General features: G+C 41.5%; 1 protein-coding gene across 3 annotated transcripts; it reads right to left on the bottom strand.

Moving 5' to 3' along the window:
* Nucleotides 1-1,689: 1,689 nt before the first annotated feature.
* On the bottom strand, nucleotides 1,690-19,492 carry fam107b (family with sequence similarity 107 member B). 3 transcript variants are annotated; one of them, XM_025003710.2, is made up of 5 exons: nucleotides 19,314-19,492; nucleotides 18,843-19,053; nucleotides 5,294-5,465; nucleotides 2,835-2,991; nucleotides 1,690-2,713 (listed from the first exon to the last, which is right to left on the bottom strand). In XM_025003710.2, exons 3-5 carry the CDS (start codon nucleotides 5,419-5,421, stop codon nucleotides 2,594-2,596), a joined length of 405 nt encoding a protein of 134 aa, XP_024859478.1. In that variant the 5' UTR covers nucleotides 5,422-5,465; nucleotides 18,843-19,053; nucleotides 19,314-19,492; the 3' UTR covers nucleotides 1,690-2,593. The 3 variants fall into 3 exon arrangements, with proteins under 3 accessions (XP_024859478.1, XP_017261587.1, XP_017261585.1); XM_017406098.3 differs by lacking the exon at nucleotides 18,843-19,053 and having other exon boundaries at nucleotides 19,314-19,491; XM_017406096.3 differs by lacking the exons at nucleotides 18,843-19,053; nucleotides 19,314-19,492 and adding an exon at nucleotides 6,683-7,427.
* Nucleotides 19,493-19,830: the final 338 nt, after the last annotated feature.

Here is a 19,830-nt window from a genome sequence, read left to right on the forward strand (position 1 = left end):
AATAGACAGGGGGTGCAGACATTGGCAGGCTTTTGCTTTGTCAAAAAAAAAGCATCCCCTCCTATGTCAAACAGACAGGTATGGGTGATACAATGCTTAAACTATTATGGTGTTGACAGAAGAAGCGGGGAATTGCAACACAGAGCAGAGAACATATTCATCAGACACTGGCTGTAAAACATTGAACTCAAACGTGTCTCGATAAAGGTGTCAAAACCGTATTAATTTCAGTTAATCTTCCAAAAAAACAACCTTTTTAGGGCTTTCATGGATGAGAAACGTGATAACACTACGAATATTTTTGAAAGTTCATGGTGGGTGGTACAAGCTGCTGTCGTAACAAAATGAGATAGATAAGATAAACTTGTTCAGCTCATATACTGTCATATATTTTTGTGTAGTAAACAGATTTTTGGAAGAAAGATAGATAGATAGATAGATAGAAAGTAAAAAAAAGTAAGTAAAAGATAGATAGATACTCAGTTCTTAGTAATATTAACTTAAAACTAGAATTAGAACGAGCTTTTATATGTGCGGGTAACGATTTTTTTTTTCACTTAGGTTCATCACAGTTGTGATGAAAATAAAAGAGATGTTCCTAAGTTTCTACATTGGTCTAGATTAATGCAATTCCTGATTAAGTTTTGAAATTCCACCCATTCATCCATGGGAATCAGTCTTTGAAGAAAACTCCAAACAATCACCTGAAAAGATTTCTCAGAATAAAATGTGACTTCCTGATAAAAAACTTGAAGCTTTTCTGATAGTCTTCGGACGTATCGTTTCTACTACAGTGCTCCCAAAGTAAATGACTACACTAAAATCTAAAGGGTCATTTTTTGAATTGCAGCTAAGGTGTGCCTCAAACCTCACAGCTCTGCAGATCAAAAACCAACGCCGCTGTAATGCAAGCCCCCGCCGGAGAGCGATTTAATTAAAAATCTGGACAAAACAAGCTGAGCTCACCATGGTGACAACTTTATCTCGTTATGTTGTTATGTTAGCACTTTATGAAGAAAAGAAAAAGGACTTGCTAGTCTGCCACCTCAGAAAATCAGTCTCTAGTTGAAATTTCAGCTGCTCAGATCTTTCTGTGTGAAATTTACATGTCCTTCATGTGGCTATTTTCCTCCCTACAGCCTAAAAAACATGAATTGGAGGTTATTTGGTAGCTGAAAGCAGGAAGTATGAGAAACAGCGGAGCTGATCATCCAGTTTATGAACTTTTAAACTTCCCTTGAGTCGTTGAACCAAAAATCTTTTGAAGGTAAAATGCCCCCAAGAAGTCCAGCTGCTTTCAGATACTTACAGTTACAGAACTTGGATGACTGAGAAGCCTCACTGATATGATCGTTTACCTATTAACATATTTATTAAATTCTCTTGTTTAATTAGAGGAACACAGTTGCACCATTATTCTGCTTCCTTCCCTGTGAGTGAACCATAATGTGTTTGTAGCCCAATATTAGAGCGTGACTTAAAATAATAATGAAATGTGCAACAGCAGTAATGAGTTCCTCATAGTGCTATCTTTTTTAAAAAAGGTTAATGTCACAGAAAGTATTAAAGTTGTTTTATTTAATAAAAACAAGAATCCTCAAGGCTGTTTCAGGAGTCTTCTTGGGTACACCTAATGCTACGTAAACACTTTTAATAATATCTCTATAAAAAGGACACAAAAGCTAAAGATTCAGTAAATAAAACGTAAATTATTTATTAAGCAACACATTTCTTTTCCATACAAAACAATAGAATATATAAAGAAAATTCACTCTCATGCCAGGGAATTTTACTATTGCTTAAAAATTGCATTAGGTGGGGAAATGGCATGTACAGAATTTAAAAAAATAATGAAGCAAACGTGTTTCACGCAACTACACCCACGCACACACGCACACACACACACACTCCCTTTGTCCTGTTCTGGCTTCATATACTATTTTGTAAAACAAAGTAAAATACAGAATGACTAAAAGTGTCACCTCCTAAACCTGGGCTAAAAGCTACAAACATAAATAACAAAAAGCACATTTGTTTGGCTTTTATATTACACATCTTCAAGAGTCCATCCAGTGTCCACTTTTTGATTTTTTTTTCTTTTTTTATACTGAAGATGAGGAGAAAAAAAAGGAAAGAAAAACAATGACAACATTGAGAACAGTAAAAAGCAACAGCTTGCTGTGGAGAACGACGGGGTGAGAAAAACTCCTGGGCTTGGGTTTTATTTCTCCATCGGAGCTCACTGGAAGCTCGCTCGCCTCCCGACAAGCGTGTAACATGTCTGTGTTTGGTGCTTCCTGCGGGGGGTGCTGTGTGCTGCTGGGTGGGTGGGAGTGCTGGCGGTCCTGCTGCAGGGAGGCAGAGTGGGGCGGTGTGTGGGTGGGTGGTGGGGGGTCTTTAGTCTCTAAAGTCTCTCTCCTCACTGCAGGAAGGAACAGCTGAGTTGGAAAAGCCAAGAGGTTCATCTTGGTCGCCACCGTGTAGCACAGACACAACACACACTCTCTCTCTCTCTCTCTCTCTCTCTCTCTCTCGTACACACACACTCCTGACACCGCAGTCAGCCGGACCCGAACACCCTCTGCGCTGGAGTTTAGGTGGTGTGTTTCTCCCCGTTGGTTTCCTGCTTCGTTCTGCGCAGGTTGCTCTTCATCTTCACAAACTCGGGGGTGTTCTCCTGCTCCTCTTCGATCTTCTGCTGCTCCAGTTCCAGCTGAACCATGGAGGAAATTAAAAAGAAACAATTACATTAGTCACACCTTGGAAATAATAAAAGCAACTTTATATAAAAAAAAAGCTACAATCAAACTGACGGCTCCAGAAAGCAGCTTTACCTGCTCTAGTTTCTGTTGCCTTTTCATGAGCTCGATCTCCAAGTCGCTCCGCTTCTTGTGCGCCTCCTGCTCCTCCTTCTGAGCCTTGATTACTTGCTCCCTCTTCCTCTTCTCTAGAACCTTCTGGAGCTCGGGTTTGTTCTGAGGAGCCAGACCCCTGTGCAGAAACACGCCAACGAGAAGCACAACATGTTCCGTGAAGGAAAGTTTAACGAGCCACCTCTGGCAGAACAGCAGGTCACAGATTCACGAACAACAGATGACGACAGTGACCTCATTCCAGTCTGACATGCATATCTGTATTAGATGCTCTGGATTACACACTAATCCTTCTTTTTAAACTTCTGGTTTTGGGCCAATCAGAGATTATTTTACAGTTTTAAATCTGCACATGTGACCGTAGCCAAGAAATAGTTTTAAACCATCCTGAAATACAAGATGCCATTTGTCATGGAGAAACCAGCTGGATATTACACAACTGCCTTTGTTTTTGTGTTTTCGGAAAAAAAAGGTTGAGACATTTTAGCAAAATATGAGAACATCTTGCTAAGAGGAGGAAAGTTACATAACCCAAACTTCTTCAAATTACAAGAAACTCCAGGGGATGAGAACGAGACGGGGGTGCTTGAAACAGAAGGGAGGGGGGGAGGAGGTGGGGTCGGATACAAAAGGCAAAAAACAGCAAAGTCACAAAGAATTAAATCAAGACTGAAGGCATTGGTTGGTTAAAAGTTGTTCATTAATGACATTTAACCTGCCCCAATCAAGATTCTTTGACATCTTGTTGTTCCTCGCGAGCCGCATCTTCACTGAAAACACAATGTTCCCACCTGCCAAGAGCTCCTCAATTAAATGCATGATCAAATCCAGAAGATTACATAACGCAGCTCAGAATGTTCTAAGATGCAGTGGGAGTGAATTTACAAGGCGCTACTTTATGTAGAGTCACTGCTGGAGCTAAACGGTCTGTTTTTTTTTTGTTTTTTTTAATGTTGGTGAGGTCTTATGAAAGCACTTAGCGGAATAATGAAGCAGAGAGGGGAAAAAAAAAGTATCAAAAGTGACGGTGCTGTTTTTCACTAAAAGAAAAGCCCAAGGTGAGAGGAAGCCAGGAGATAAAGATGCGTACGCCACTCTTCTTCTTTCAGGGTGGGCAGTGTTTACATAACCCTCCCAGGATGCAACTCTTCCACATGAACAAGTGCACACTCTTTCATGGAATGGGGGGGGGAAACGTGGTACACATGAGTACCCCCATCTCTTGGTGTCTGAATTTTTGAAATTCCTTCCATATTCGTGCCTTTGTGTTTGTGTGCGTGGGAAGGGTCACTGTCGCCAAGGTAGCAGAAGCAGAAAAGGGCCCTCAGCCAGAGACTGTTTTGTAATCTTGATTACATAACAGTTTTTTTTCCCCTCCCTTCTTTCATCCATCCGTCCGTGCATCCATCCACCCACTAAACCCCTCCCCTCCTCACGATCGTGACGATGACTAATCCAATATGCAGGCAGCGTTTCTTCTTCTCAGGAAAAGACCAACCAAAACCATTATATCCCCTTCCAAAGCCCGCTAGATTTGTCTCAAGGCCAACGCTTCGGTTTGTCTAGACAGCTAGTACTAACATTCTGCAGCATTTAGACACACATTTTTAATAAGTTTCATATCTGTGTGGGCTGTTTCTCACTCTTTTGACCTGCTTAGCGTCCTGCTGTGATGGAGCAGCTGTCAACATCACGCGTTTTTACATGCCTATTTATAGCTCGGGCACAAAGCGGCCGGCACAGCGAGGTGAGACACAAAAACAAACAAACCTTTAGTGCCGAAAGCACGATCACATGTGCATGTTTAAGCTCATACTGCTGTACGATCGCACCACCTCTGACAAGCATTATGGGATGTTTATACAACCGGTTTTTCACAGACTCGAGCACCAATGTTCTTTTTGTTTGTTTGTTTTTGAACATGCATCGGGGGCCAGTGAACATTTCATATTTTAGGCTGAGTAATGATGCTGCTGCAGGTTTAAGAAGCCAAAAGAAGAGACAAACTGCAGAAGCATCAGTACGACTTGTACAGATTCAAGATAAGGACTCATCCTCTGTTGGTAAAGGTTGAAACCGAATCAGCCTCGATGGATCTGCACAAGCCTTTTGTTCTTCCTCTGCCATGTTTTGAATAAAGACTATTTTTATATGACCACAAACCAAGGCTGTTAAAGAACTGCTGGACGGTACAAGACTTTTATGGCTCAGTAAATGAATGAATCACTACCTTTTTAGGAGCTTTATATTAACCCGCACAATAGTTGGGAAGTCAGACTTTTTGATTTGGCTTATTTATGTGCAATAAACCAAGACATAATGTTGTAAAATAATTATCTAATCTTTAGGGCAGGGATAAGAAAAGTGGCGTTAACAGCCTTCATGAGGAGGAGAGAGAGTGGATCGGCTCGTCTCCTGACCTCTTTTGGTTCATCAGCAGCTCTCTGTGCAGATCCTGGTGGTTGCGGGAGTTCTTGACCGGATTGAGCAGCTTCTTGGGTTTGATGAGCTCATCACAGTCTCCGTCCAGGTAGTCTGGTTCTGCCATGACACTCCTCCCCGGGGACAGCCCAAGACCAGGATCACACCGATCTGCATGAACAGAGAAAAGAAACTTTCCTGAAACTCCTTCTAACATCCTGAGTTTGGATGCAGAAAACAAATCAAACAGACATTTAATTCTTTTCACGAATCACACGTCACTGTGAGGACCAGCATAGACAGATTTTTATTTTCTGGAGTTTTCAAACCTAAAAACAGGAATAGAATGGCACATTGCATCCATCTTTGGTAGAATAACTGTTATAGAGTAGTTTTAATTAACTTTGGAATATTAACGAAACTTGAGCAAAGTTACAAAAACAGATAGAAGTATATAAACTGAGCATGCTGGGATATCATGTATTATACAAAAACAATCAGTAACCTGCTTTCTTAAAAAAACAACAACAACAAAAAAAAACAATATTAACAAATTCATTTAGACAATCACAAAAACACTGACATTTTTTTTTCTGCAGCAACATAAATATGAGCCTAAAGTCAAATGTTTCATTTCCTAAATGGCACAAATATCAAACCACAACACGAGCATCTGCCTGATCCTCCGGCATAAGTTTTTAAATTGACTCTGTAGTCATTAGGGGGCTCAGTGATGATGTTACATAATTGTTCCAGACTGAGTGAAGTGGAACATTTCATCCTCCTGTCATATGGCATAAGACACATTTGCAAAATGACAGATGAATCAGGACAGCACAGTATCACACTTTAATTTCCTCTGACACAAGTTCTTATGTAAAACACACACACACACACACAGCTCATCCACTTTTGACCCAGCAGCAAATATCAATTGTCCAAAATAAGGTCTTTTTATTTTGCCATGTCACGATACACAATAACACATTTTAAAAGATGGGAGCTAGAATCCCCCACACAAACAGAGAGGGAAATCCATCTTTTCATTTATGAATTTAAAACAATTATACAACTGAGCCGCAGCTGGGGTTTTATTTTATTTTTTGCAAGTTTTATTACTTTTCTGAACGACAGAGCATGTCCATCACCAGAACAGCCTTGTGTGGAAGTTCCAGCATGCTGTGAACTTATTCTGAACAGACTGTTCCCATGCCCTATTTCAGGAGCATCGGAAAGTAAATCAAGCCGTCCAGCTACATTCATTTATCACCTGCCAAAAAATACATTTTGTCCCTTAAAACATGCACAGAAAGACAGTAGAATGGTTAATTCATTTACTGCTATATACTTAAAAAAAACGTCCAGAACCTCTTCTCAGAAGAACTCACCCTGCAGATGAGGAAAGACGGGGTATCTGAACATTGTCGCCATCCCAGCTTTTTCTGACTGCAAACCTGTTTTCCAGGAGAACCTGTTAAAGCAAGCTGATGCCCGTCAGGATGCCTCGGCTCTGTTCTGCACAGCTGTCTGTGACTGAGCTGCTTGGAGTTCAAAGTCTCATTTATAGCGCCGCTCTCTCACCGCTCCCTCACTCATCTGCTCTGCCCCCTCTCACGTTCAATACAGATCTCCAGCGCTTCATTACCATCCCCCCTGTCAAAAAGGAAACAGATTGTTCCCATGGCCACTGCTTTGGAAAACATAAAACTATGTTTGCAAAGGAGAACATTAGAAAATTGCAGTGATTTAGCAGCACACTTTTTTAAAAGCTGGATCAATTTACTTCAGTATTTGCTGATATTTTTGTCATTTCACCAACAACCTCACCGCCCAGACCTGTGACTTCAAGACGTTTTCTGGCGTCTGAACTGTTTATAGACTGATAAGAACGTATGAAAGCAAAGAGCGAGCAACCAATCGCAGCCTTTTGTACCCAAAAATGCACTGCACGTGCTGGAGCAAGTGTGTGTGAGTGTGTGTGTGGGTGTGAGACAATTCGAAACACCTCCATTCAGCAGACTGGTGTAATGACTTAAAGTCGCCACTAGAGGTTGATGTTTTACAGAAACTAAACCATGTTAGTTACATAACAAGAGTCCAAGTTAAAGAATAAAGAGGCAGAAAAGTGCCAAATATAATAAATATTCTTATAGCGTACGCTGATTGAAATTATAAATATTTTCCTTTAATTGTTTTTTTGCCTTTGACTTGGGTAATCTTTTCAAATCTCCAGAAAAATACATTTATAAAATAAAATCTGATGCTAATTTTTCAATGTATTTATGGTAAATTCAATAAGTTGTATTCTTTGATCTCCAGTTTTAGCGGATATATACATCTTAAAAAATTGATAAAATCTGTTCTTCTGTATTTTGCATGAACTCGTCTCCCCTGAGAGTAATCCAGTAATGTAAGGAGTTGAACGGTCCCGACACATGTAGAGGCAGTGAGAACAGTTAAAGTAAATGCTGAGATTGGGTTAATGTGCAGAACAGAATATGAGGAGCTGCACGTGAACCCGCGGGTGGCGTCTCCATCCCTCAACGGGTTTTTTTTTTCTCTCCTTTTTTTATGCAACGGGAACTTAAAGACAGGCAGTGTTGTCACGGTGTCCGTTGGTTCAACACATCTGCTCCTACTTCCTCCGTGCCTCGGGGAGAGGGGAAGTAACATGGGGAGTTCAAAAGAGACCTGCACCCTCAAATTGGAGGAAAGCTTAAAGCCAGTCTCATAATTGGCACTTTTACATGTTTTACTGAATGTCCTCTTTTGGTTTTCCTTAAAAGTTAGATGCCAAAAGCCTCAGGCGGCCAAGGTACCACGTAAAGAAAGAGAAGCATTTAGTGCCTCGCAGCATTTCTAACTTCAGCTACCTTTTATTCTGTGAGGCTTCGAGCTGTAAGGCTACAGAAAACAAATAGTTGCCAACATCTGAGAATCCATTCTCATCACAACTCAGTCGCCAAAAACATTTGCATCACTTCAAGTCACTCAGCATGAGGATAATGGGATACAACTTTTGAGACTCTTTACTTTAGTAGAAATCCTATTAAACTGTTTATTGGTTTTGGGAGACACACCCTCATTACAGAGACAACAAGCAAACACACACACACACACACACACACACACAAATAATGAGCCTCCAAATGCCATTCTCCAAGATGTACACGAGAGAGGGTGCAGCATTAAGATGATTCAAAATGCCAAAGCACTGAGGGATAAAATGAGACAATTGTACTTAAAGACAAGAGAAAAAAAAGGAAAAAACTGGGTCAGAGCAGAGTCTAAGGAACCAGAACCAGGGGCTGAGCTGAACACAACTTCCCTTGGTGTATTTCAGCTCCTTCCTTCACCCGTCTTGACCCATGTTCAGCTGGGCTCATTTGTAAAATGCCAACTTTTTAAAAGCAGGTCAAACAAGAGAAAGTTGGGATGTACTGGTAAAAAGTTGAAAAAAGTTCCTTGCGACTTGAGCCTCTTGGTTCCCACACCCCCCTGCGTCTCATCCTCGCTGTATAAAACAGAAACGGATTTGGTTTAAAAAGAAAAGGCAAATCGATAACCATGTGTTTGCACTTGTGGTTGTGTGTGAAAGTGTTTGCGATGGTGGCAGGTTGCATTAGAGCTGGTAGAAAGAACGATCTCAGGCCGGCAGAGTGCCTGCATTGTGCCAAGCGATTGCATCATTGTGGCTCTGCTGTATGAGCCAACACAAACAAGAACTTGCATTATAAATGCAAACTAATTTCTCATTTCTTTCAGAATTGCTGCTCTTAAAGCACTCATTTAGTGACACAGTACTGAAGCAGGGCTTAAATGGTGAATGGTTACATCCACCCTCTTAGGCTTTAATTCACAAAATCAAGGGTTATTGGTAATAATCTGAGGTTCCAACATGCCAGGTAATGTTACAGCCTGCCCCAGATAAAACACATTACACTAGTTCTTATGCTTGTTGAGGACAAATTAATAATAATATCAAACGTAAGACAACAGAATAACATCAAACTAGACATTGCAAAAATGTTATGAACTGTAGTTTCTTGAGAAAATACATTTGTAAGTTTGTTTAGGGTAACACTGAAGTATATTAAAGTGTGCTTCAGGAAAGTGTCTAATACCACATAACTCACCACTTCACCCTTCCTCTACGCCACAGAGTTCTGCACCTTTAGGCCTTTCGACTTTCGACAGATTCAACTGATAAAACTGAAAAAAGTGTCCATAACAGAAGATTAAAGAACTACTCATAGTGTGAAAGGTGTAACTTTTAGTGATTATTATACATAAAATCTCTCAGGTTACCCAACCTTTCATAAACAGGAACCTTTTCCAGGAACTGTTTGTGTTTCATGGTTCTCATCTCAGCTTCCTCAGTTTCAGCAGCAGGAACCAAGGTCTAACCAAGCTGCATAAACAGCTCTGGGAAGCTGTTTTTCACCACAGAAGAAGCCCTATAGGAGAGATGCACTTCGATTTGTGATCACCTGGACTTTTAAACTACAGCATGAACACCTCTGACTGACCAAGTATTTCCAGTGTTTCATTTTTACCCTTTTGTCTGAGTTATGTCAAGTCTAATCTCCACAACAGATCATAAAATGGTTTAACTTTGAAGTTGCACAAACAAGCTCTGCTCCTTCAACTTCAGCTTGAAAGTTGTTGGTGTGATCTGGGGGCCCAGTTTCTCTAATTTAGTGGCAAAATGCAATAAAACTATAGTTGAGATAGTGTTTTAGCTCCTTGAAACAAATCTTAGAATAGTTAAGTTCTGGTGCTGTTGGTTGAGAAGTCCATAAAACTTTAAAAAGGCTCTTTTATTTGAAACCAACAAAAGGTTTAATTTCAAACAAGAGTTGCTAGAAATTCATTTGAGGGGAGAGTGAGAAGAGATGTAAATTAGCAAGCTTTGTTGGTAGGTAAATAAATAAAATAAATAACTTTGCTCCTATTTAATCATGCCTGCACCACCAATGTGACTGTAAGTAGGATGCCACAAAATGACCTTTTTAAAACAAAAATAGTTAAATTTCTTTGATTCCATGCTTTACTGTCACAATTGTCCGTCCCTCTCTCTAAACCAGGCAAAAATGGCCAAGTTTTAATAATACAGTTTAATTTTTTGTTAAGTTATTATTGTAGGTGGACTTTAAGATGACAAACAGAATCATAAAAATAAAGATGAGGAGAAAATGAAAGCAAACAAAAATGTCCACCACTGCAAATACCAGGAACTCTAAAAAGCCTCAGTTTTCACTTTAAAAAAAGGGGACCTTAAAACTTCTTTATTTATGAAAAAGTTCCTGCATACAAAACGGAACATTTTTAACAAAACAAAACAAAACCAATTTCAGCTAAAACCAGAAGTTCCCATATTTCTAGGAAAAAAACAGAAAGCCAACACTGGAGATCCTGAATGTCATAGCCAATTATTTTACATAAATTCCTGCAATGTCAGCAAGAGAGACATCTTCAGAGGAGGTAGGATCTAACCCGTGAATTTACTAAGTCAATACAAATAATGGCACAGCTATAAAAGACAAGAAAAGGGACATATCACCACAGGTAAAATACTGGTTATTATGTTCAAGTCATAATCAACCCAGACGCAGCATGTTATGTTTTAACTATTTGAGGAAAGCAATGAGGTATGTAAATACAGCGTACATAGTGGACAAATCACAGCTGCTGCAGTCTGCATCACCACAGTGTTTACATTGAAATGCACAAAAAAAAGGAGCTGAACAGAGTACAAAGCTGAACAGGACCTGGCAGAGATTAGTTACAAAACTATAAATCAAGATTTACGATTAAGGCGTAGCCTGTTGAGGATGGTAAAGCTGGCAGCTCCCTTCACTATCTGAATGTACACGCCCATTTATGAGCAAATATACACGAACGAGAGGCACTTTTTCTACTCGAGCAGATTAGTGCAGATGGAAAGAAAGGCTAATGAAAGGGGATGGAGAGGGGGAGCCAAGACTGGCCAGATAAACAACACTGAGCAGAGACTCTGAAAGAAAAGCAGCTTATAAATGTGGATCGTTAGGAACAAGTATAAGGAAGCAATAAACTGGGTAATACATTTATGTTGGGATCTTTGCCAAGCTGGACAGGCTGGGGACAAAAAAACCCAAAACATCCAAATACTGAATAATGGCGTGGATCGGCCCTTTCGGAGTCACAAGTGGATCTCATCCTGCTGCAGACTCCGAGGACGGAGAAAGTGAAGGTAAACACAGCAGCTGGTGGCCTCCCTCATCATCTGAGCCCACACTTGTCCTCTAGGATATGGGCACCAGCAGAGCAGACCATCCATAGATCTGCTCAGGGTGGGGCCGGGCAGTCAACTGTCACTGGTTGTGGACACATGGCATGCCACGCCCACGCCATCATCTGTGGTGGCTTATTAACATTGCCCACGTTTTCCAAATAAGGACTCATAAGCTCAATAAGGACACATCTAACATGGAAAAGACTTGAACAGTACTACAGCTATGTGAAACAGAAACCATAACTACACAAATTAGTAAAAATGAATTTGAGTCAGAATTATTGGGTTCATGGGTGAAAGAGAAATATGTTACCATGTTTCCTTCTGCCCCTAATGTTGCCTTCATTGGCTTATTTGGTCTCAGATTTTCTCTCTTCTCAGTCTTCTTGGCCAGATCCCGTCTACTCCCCTCACAGATGGGAGGTCCACCCCTCAGGGGGAAACTGCGTCATCAATACCCCTAAAGCAACCCCCCACCCCTTATTCTTTCTCTCACTGTGTCACACACACATACTCTCCTCCCCTGCTGTGTGTTACAAACTGGACAGATCCGGCTAGGAGTCTCTGAGCCTTTCTGTTAATGAAGCGGCTACTGAGCCATAAATAGGGAAGGCCCTAATTAAAACATAGGAATAAATGGGCTTTTAATTGATAGTTCAGCACAAACAGAGGAGGGTAGAGCAAGGGTTGGTGTGCAGGAGATGGGGACAGACGTGAAAAAAGTAAAAGAAACAGGAGATTTGACGGCCGATTTCCAGATATTCTTTGTGTGAACATACATGCTGTGAAAACTCAAATCAAGTGCAGTCATTCACTCACACTGATATTCTTGTCAAGTGTGCATTTTGCCTAACCTTTCAGTTGTGTATGGTACAAATAAATACAAAAACAGACTGGGCTGAACTTGTCAAACGAAAAGTCTGAGCCAGCAGCACCAACTTAGGCTTAGTCCTTTAAAAATCTCTCAGTTTGATATTTATTAACTTGCTGACAGAGGTGAGATGCAAATAAAATGGAGTTTTAGCTTTTATTTTTATTCTAATCAGACTTCATATACAATCAGTACACATAACATTTGGCTTAAGAGTGTTGAAATGTAAGTGGAAACAACAACAAAAGGACAGTGAGGGGGGGAAAAGATTTCTCCCCAAAAACATTCTAGGGAGTTTGGTGGTTGGGATCTGTTTTGCATTTCCTGCCTTGCAGCAGGGGTATGCAGCAATGGAGAGGAGGAGCAGGGGAATTCTGTGGGCCTCATCACACACTGACCTCTGAAAGCTCCCGCCCTGCTCCCACAATGCAATGACGTCACCGGGGAGATGAAGGGGTACGGGAATTTACAGTCAGGGTTTTAGGGTTCATAAAGCACAGATGAGCAACGACGCAGCTCCACCCACACAAGGGGGAGAATTAATTGCATCCTGTGACAGCATGAGGTTCAGACTCGAGATCTGCAGTATGTGTCTGTCTGCAGATGCTGAAGTTACCGAAGTCATTAGGAGAACACAAGGCAGCTATATAGATTGTTATGACACCCAGCCACATTTATCCCTGCTGGTTGAGAGAGTTCAGCTAATGGGTGTGACGATGCACCGTGACTCACAAGGGTGTATGGCAATTCTTGTCGTAAACCATTGTTTCCAATTTCACATCCAGTAGGAAAATAATTCCACATTTGCCAACAGGACCTGAGCTGAAATTGCCTTGTCAGTTTAATCCATCCATCCATCTTATTACATTCCCCCGCCCCAATACCTGCTTGGTCTGGTTCATGATCGCAGGGAGCTGGTGCCCTGCAGTCAAGAGGCGAGAGGCAGGGTCGCCAGTCCATCACAGGGCCACAGAGACCAACAGCCATGCACACACTCACTCAGGCCATTTTAAAATCTCCAGTTGATCTAAGATCTACGCTGGTGGGCTGAGGGAGGAAACCAGAGTACCTAGAGAAAACCCATGCATGCACAGGGAGAAGGTATACTCGACACAGAAAGGCCCCAACAGGGTATCAAACCCAGGAGACTTTTTGGCTGTAAAGCAACAATGCTAACAACTGCACTACCATGTCACCCATGTTCAGTTGCTGTTAACACCTGCCATCAAAAGGCATATCTGACTGTTCCCAAAATATCCCATCAACCACTGAACAGATTTTAATGAAACCTTTAGAAAGTAATCATTGGATGTACATCTACAAGTAATTAATTAATCCAAATCAAGGTAGTTGCCGCAACTAAATCAACATTGCCAAACACAAAAATGGATATACCGCAGTCAGTTATACAGATAATGAGTTTAAAGTTAGTGTAATAAGAGCGGTGAGTCATTCAGAACACATACTCTGAGCTTGACATCTCACACTATAACATGAGATCGAGCATAACATTCTCAAGGTTTGACCAAAATGGCTACAAATCTGACATTACTCAACAGCAGATGATCTTAGTCTGAAACAAAAAGGTGGTAAGCAATATGCAGTCTTTCAACTCTTTCAAAGTAAAATTTGATAAATAATAATCCCATTAATATAAAGCTTGATGAAGCCAGATTTCCTGCCACTTGTCTGGGAGTTTATAACATACTTTACATTCACACCTATGATGAACTTTACAGAAACTTTAGGAACAATGAGAGGAATTAATAGATGTAAATTTATTTTTGTTCTCGTTTTTTAAAAAGGTTAGACCACTTTTTTTTTTTAAACTTTTAGCTACAGCTGTCTTTCTGTTCCCTCCTAATTTGCCAAAGCTTACATGCTGCATACTTATCTGGTTTATTAATTCACCGTTTAGTCCACAACATATTATGTGTTGTCTGCTTTCAGTCTCATTTTGTTTTGATCTCATCTGTAAAAAGTTTGCCTTTTCTGTTTTAATGCTACTCCAGACTAAGTCTTCATTTGGACTGATAATTCACGAGATTTTGACGTGCATTACAATCATAACAGCTTTCATGACAGAGATTAGCTCAAGTATAATTCTAAGAAACACCTGAAATGATACACGACTTGAATTACCATGTGAGCACAAGCAAGAGATAAATGGAAGTTTTATATAGCTTATTGAAAGGGGTCTTGTTTTGTGACATTTCACTCCTTTTGGTTTTGTCCAATTTCAATGAGAGCTTGATCACAACCACACTTAGCTTTCGAGAGTTCCCTGCAGCACGAGCGAGCATCCGTATCTTTCAGTTGTTACATCTTGATGAGATTACGTGAGACAGCTTTTACTGAAATGAGAGAACGACTCCTTTTGTTCGGCCGTTTCTCTGATAAGTACAATTTAATCAAGTTTAGCAATAATCTCCTCCTTTGAACTGAAACAAATGGTTTGACAGTTTGTGTTCAGCAGCGGAGTGAAGTCATGTCATGCTGTGGCTCGAGCCAAGACGGTACGAGCCCCAGGGTCAGGCAGATTACGGACTGAATGGGGTGGTTTGAAAAGGCACAGATACCACTTTGAGTCACGCAGTAGGAATGTGATGAACCGGCACAGTGATTATTACTTTGGCCACATAACAGCAAGCACAGACAACTACACGGGCCTACACGAACCGTATTCAAATGCTCACACGCCAGAGCTTTTAAAACTCGAATGCACGTTCTGAATAAGCTGCGAAGCGTCAGTTTGGGGGTCCCACCTGTTAGTTAAACACAAAAGGTGGTCTGTACTCTTTCACAGCTGGCCCTGGCACATGCTCCTGGATGTATGTATATATTTAGGCCTGATGAGAAGAAGTGGAATCGAGATTGAAGAGCGTGACAACTGCACAGAACCCATACGTTCATGATACACACCCAGAGGAGACATTATTCACAGGACACATGAACTTTCAAGTTAACATGTGCCATGCTCTGCACTCTCTCCATTGCCCTTTTAAAAGGCAGGACTAATATCTGCCCTTTCAGCGTTGTAAAAACTAATTGGGGCAGCGGCAGGCTTGGCGGTGTGAACTGCCATCTAGTCAAAGAAGGAGGAAGACTCTTTGTTATGGCTGTGCCGTCTGCTCCAGTTCCAGATTCAAAGCTTTGTGTTTAACTGCTGTTTTTCTCCTCATGGAGCAGAGTCCCGCCCCTCCTCGTTATCTACTGGCTGAGCCCAGCTGGGACCTCAAATCTCATTGGCTGGAAGGCACACCAGGGAGTGTTAGGGAGGTTCTCCTTTGTTTACATGCCAGCAGAGAGAAAATCCCAACAACAACTGTTACCTTGAGCAATCAGACAATAATCAAATAGCCAGACAGACACACAAGAGGAAAAGCTGAGGGTATATGGTCAGACATACTGTATAATAACAACAAAAGCCAAAATGAAGATGCTTTGTTTACTTTGACTAAATGGGATGCAGGTGACAAGATACAAAATATAGAACATACGTACACAGGTTAACTGAAACAGTGGAAAACACACACGATTTCATTGTCTGGTGAAACTTTCCACAACCACAAAACCTCACAGGCTTTCAGCTTTTAAAGGAAACGGCAAGGTCGGTTTATCTGTGGGCGCATGTTCCTGTTCAGAGTTAGACAAAGATAATTCATCTTGATTCTGTCGTACCCACACTGTAACCTAATAAAAGCTGCAGTTAGCCCCAATCTCCATTTACCTCAGCCTGACAAGCTGCACAAAGGAAAACAAGAGTCCGCATTGGGCATGTGTGCGCCTTCCACCATTCTCTAAGACTATGCAAAGTGGCGAGTGCAGTAATGGAGCTTTATTGAGATTGAAGCTCTGACGTTAGAGCAGGAAAATCAATAGGATTCTTGGGAAAGCTCACCGTCTTAAGGTGCGTGTGCGTTCTTGTCTGTGCTTCAGTCGCTGGTATGTGTACCTGGTATTTTCTTGGAAAGTTAATCAACATCAGGTCTGAGATCCAACATAACAAGATGCTGCATGCCTGGCCTTGATATGAAATGTTTTAACCCTCACTACACACACAGACACACACACACCTATAGCATCTCACATTGGCTCTCTACTAGTATGGTCATCTCATGAACTGTAACACAATCTAAAACCACAGCTGCAAAACCACACTCCAGTGTAAATAGATCTTTTGTCCTGATGGATGATTCAGTGATTCTTGTGTTCGCAATGTATCATAACGTTTCATTCAGCCAACATACAAAGCAAGGGGAACAAAAAAAGTCCACCGCGTCTGGAAAAACAGAGCGAGACAGATCAATAAATGGCAAGCCCGTCCTCAAAAACACTTTAGATATCAAACAAATGTACAAATTTAATCAAAACGTGTTTGTTGTAATTGGCACACGAACTCTTAAAAAGGAGTGATATGAGTCGACCAAAGGGGAAGAAAGTTTCAACTGAGCTACGATTGCTTATCGTGTTTGAGAAACAGGAACTAAGATGAATGGTGTTACGTAAAACTTAATTATTCAGCACGACGGCCTGAAACACCACCGCGCTTGCTGTAAGAACGGGATTTAGAAAACACCGGGTTCTTTAGGTAACAAAAGGTGGGAAAAAAAACGGTCAGAGTTTGGTGTCAACGCAAGTCTTGCATTAACATGCTAAAATTTGAAACATCTCTTAGCCTTGTGGTTACGATTTCTAACAGAGAGAGAGAAAAAAAAATGGGAACAAAGATCTGCTCACTTCAAAGTGTCTCTGCAGACTCAAGCTGGACAGACTCAGGATGTTTTTTGCAAAACCAAAACCTATAATTTGAGTAATTTTTTGCCGCCGGGATGCAAAATGTCACCAAGAACAACAATAGCAACATTGCGTGACCCTCAAAGATTTACACAGCAACACTGGGTCTCAGTGGAGGAAGGGGGTCTTCAGGATCAGTGCAGTCTGCTGAGCAATGGAGATTTTGTGCCCACTGATGAAGCTGCTGGAAACAACAATAGGCAGAAATTCTGAACACACTATTCCTGACCTAGATATCTTCATTTTCTTGAGGTCAGTTCCAACTTCTCAACATAAACCCCCGTCCAAGAAACTGCGGGAACCACTAAAGAACACTTGTCATGACAGAATGGAAACTGTTATATTTTTGCACACGTATCCGAATTCCTTGCGATAATTTGGAAGCGGACAGAAGTTTAGTGAAAAACGTCCCACCCCACGGTGACAGCATCAGGCCTTACGGGAATCACAGGACAGCGAAGAGAGACTTGGGAGAAAGGAGAGGGAAGGAGGGGTGGGGGGTTCAAAGATCAGAAAACAGATGTAAATCGTTTAGCAAACTCCTCTCTAAATGACTAACACATGTGGGAAGATCACCCCCCCTCTTTCCACAGACACAGATCTTGAAAGCTTTGCACCAACACATTAAATACCACCTGCTTTTGCCACTTTTTAATCTGATGACTCAAAATCCAACCGCTTCACCTTGAGGGTTGCTTTGCTGTGCAGGGGTTTCGCCATTTTTCCAGCCTCCACCCACCAAATACACAGACTCTGGATCTGGGTGGACCTTTTTTTTGTTTTCTTTCCTCACTGTTTGCTTAACGTTAAAGTTTGACAGAAAGAAAACAGTGCCACGAGAAGAAAATTTCATAACCTTAGGACTTGCGCAACAGTTCCAGCTTTAAAGAAAAGACACACATGACAGTTCAGACTGCCTGGTGACAACACATTGTTAGTTTGTCATCGGTGCTTTGACACATCGCTGCGCTGTGCCTGACTCATAACGAAATCACATACTGTTTGTTCAATAAGCAGCCAGTTTTTGTTTGTGAGAAGATAAGGACCTGATAAGGATTAGGCATGCTAACAACAATTTTGAAAAGGTTTATGTTTAAATAAATGGTAAAAAGAGCATTAAAAGAACTTTCAATTGATACCGTAAACCTGTATATGGGTTAAAAAACAAGAAAAAAAAAAAGAAATTTCTGGATTGGATTGATATTTATCAGTTCATTTTGACTAAATACCCAGAAATAAACCTTTATTTACCCCAAAGATCAAGTTTGCAGGTGAAATGAGAACGTGTGCCGAAATCAAGCTGGTTGACTTTAGGATTCCAGGTGCTTGAAAACACGAACCAACAGCCTGTTGAAACTGTTTTTGCATCTTCAGCAAAGTGAAGCAGAAGCAAAAGTTCAGACAACCAGATGACAAATGGAGTTCTGGGTGCTTTTCCCATTCATGATCAATGCAAATTGCCTTTATTCCACTGGCCAAGAAAAATTGATTTTTTTTTCTTTCTTTTTTTTTTTAAACGGGATGGCACTGCTAGGAAAAAAAAATCACAAATGTACTGGTTGGAACTAAGACTGCAGCTGAGTCAGCACTGAGAGGAACATACCTGCTATTAGTCACAAACAAAGTCCTGAGGTACAGACTGTAAACACCTCTGAGCTACAGATGAGAGGATGAACAGGACTTGGTGATTCCATACACAAGGAGCATCTAGGAAGCAGGAAGATTAAATGCACTAAACCATCAGGTATCCCCGGACAGCTCTCTGCGCCTCATGAACAACAGCCTCAGCGTGTTCCTCACGGACCGTCCCGGCGCTGCAACAAAGAGACACAATGAACCAAGAGTTTGGGGCTTTTTGTTTTTCTCTCGCTCCTCTACTGCCACTTCTCGCTTCTTTACTTTACAGCTTTAAAACCTCGAAACCCGCTTCCTCCCCCTCCCTCCTGCCAGCTGGGTGGGACGAGCAGCTAAAAGCGTGCTGCTTTTGTCAAACAACCCCCCCTCACGAAAAACACACGAGCTCTAAGACACACGGGCGCGCGCGCACACACACTCACATTATCCTGCCCCTTACCTCAAAGTAGAACCCGACTCGACTTTTCCAACTTCTCGGTTAATTTTTAGGACGACAAAAGTGGCTCTGGCCGCATCGGAGCGCCTCCAGATGACTTCTCCGGGGCCGAGGTGTGTCTCTCTCTCTCCTCCGCCAACTGTTCAATAGCTCGAGCGCGCGCGCACGGACACTCTCTGTCAGGACCCACAGAAAATTGTAAATTTAAAGTGGGGAGGGCGGCGCTACGTGACGTCACCCTGAGGCCACGCCTTCACACTCCCCTACGCTTCTTTTCTTTCATCTGCTCCGCCGACGAGACAGGGGAGACCCCAATGACTTATATGGATAGACATGACATCACGTGACTTTGGATGAGCTAAAAACGCCGGCTTCTTACGATAGTAATACAGCTCCGCTTTTGCGCTTATCTATACAGGAATGCCTTCTTTTTATGCTGCATTTTTCTGCACAAATCTTCACGGAAAATGTCCGGACGGCGTTACATTTAATCGGTAAGTGTTTTTCTTTTAATAATAAG

The sequence above is a fragment of the Kryptolebias marmoratus genome, linkage group LG11 (genome assembly GCF_001649575.2).
Source record: "Kryptolebias marmoratus isolate JLee-2015 linkage group LG11, ASM164957v2, whole genome shotgun sequence".
Taxonomy (NCBI): Eukaryota; Metazoa; Chordata; class Actinopteri; order Cyprinodontiformes; family Rivulidae; genus Kryptolebias; species Kryptolebias marmoratus.

Excerpts from the sequence above, each read along its gene's own strand:
- fam107b (XM_017406096.3), bottom strand. The coding sequence starts at position 6,725 with ATGGCGACAATGTTCAGATACCCCGTCTTTCCTCATCTGCAGG. Across the intron at positions 2,992-5,293 it reads CTGCTGATGAACCAAAAGAG|GGGTCTGGCTCCTCAGAACA; the intron begins GTCAGGAGACGA and ends GTTTCTGCACAG. Across the intron at positions 2,714-2,834 it reads GGCAACAGAAACTAGAGCAG|CTGGAACTGGAGCAGCAGAA; the intron begins GTAAAGCTGCTT and ends TCCATGGTTCAG.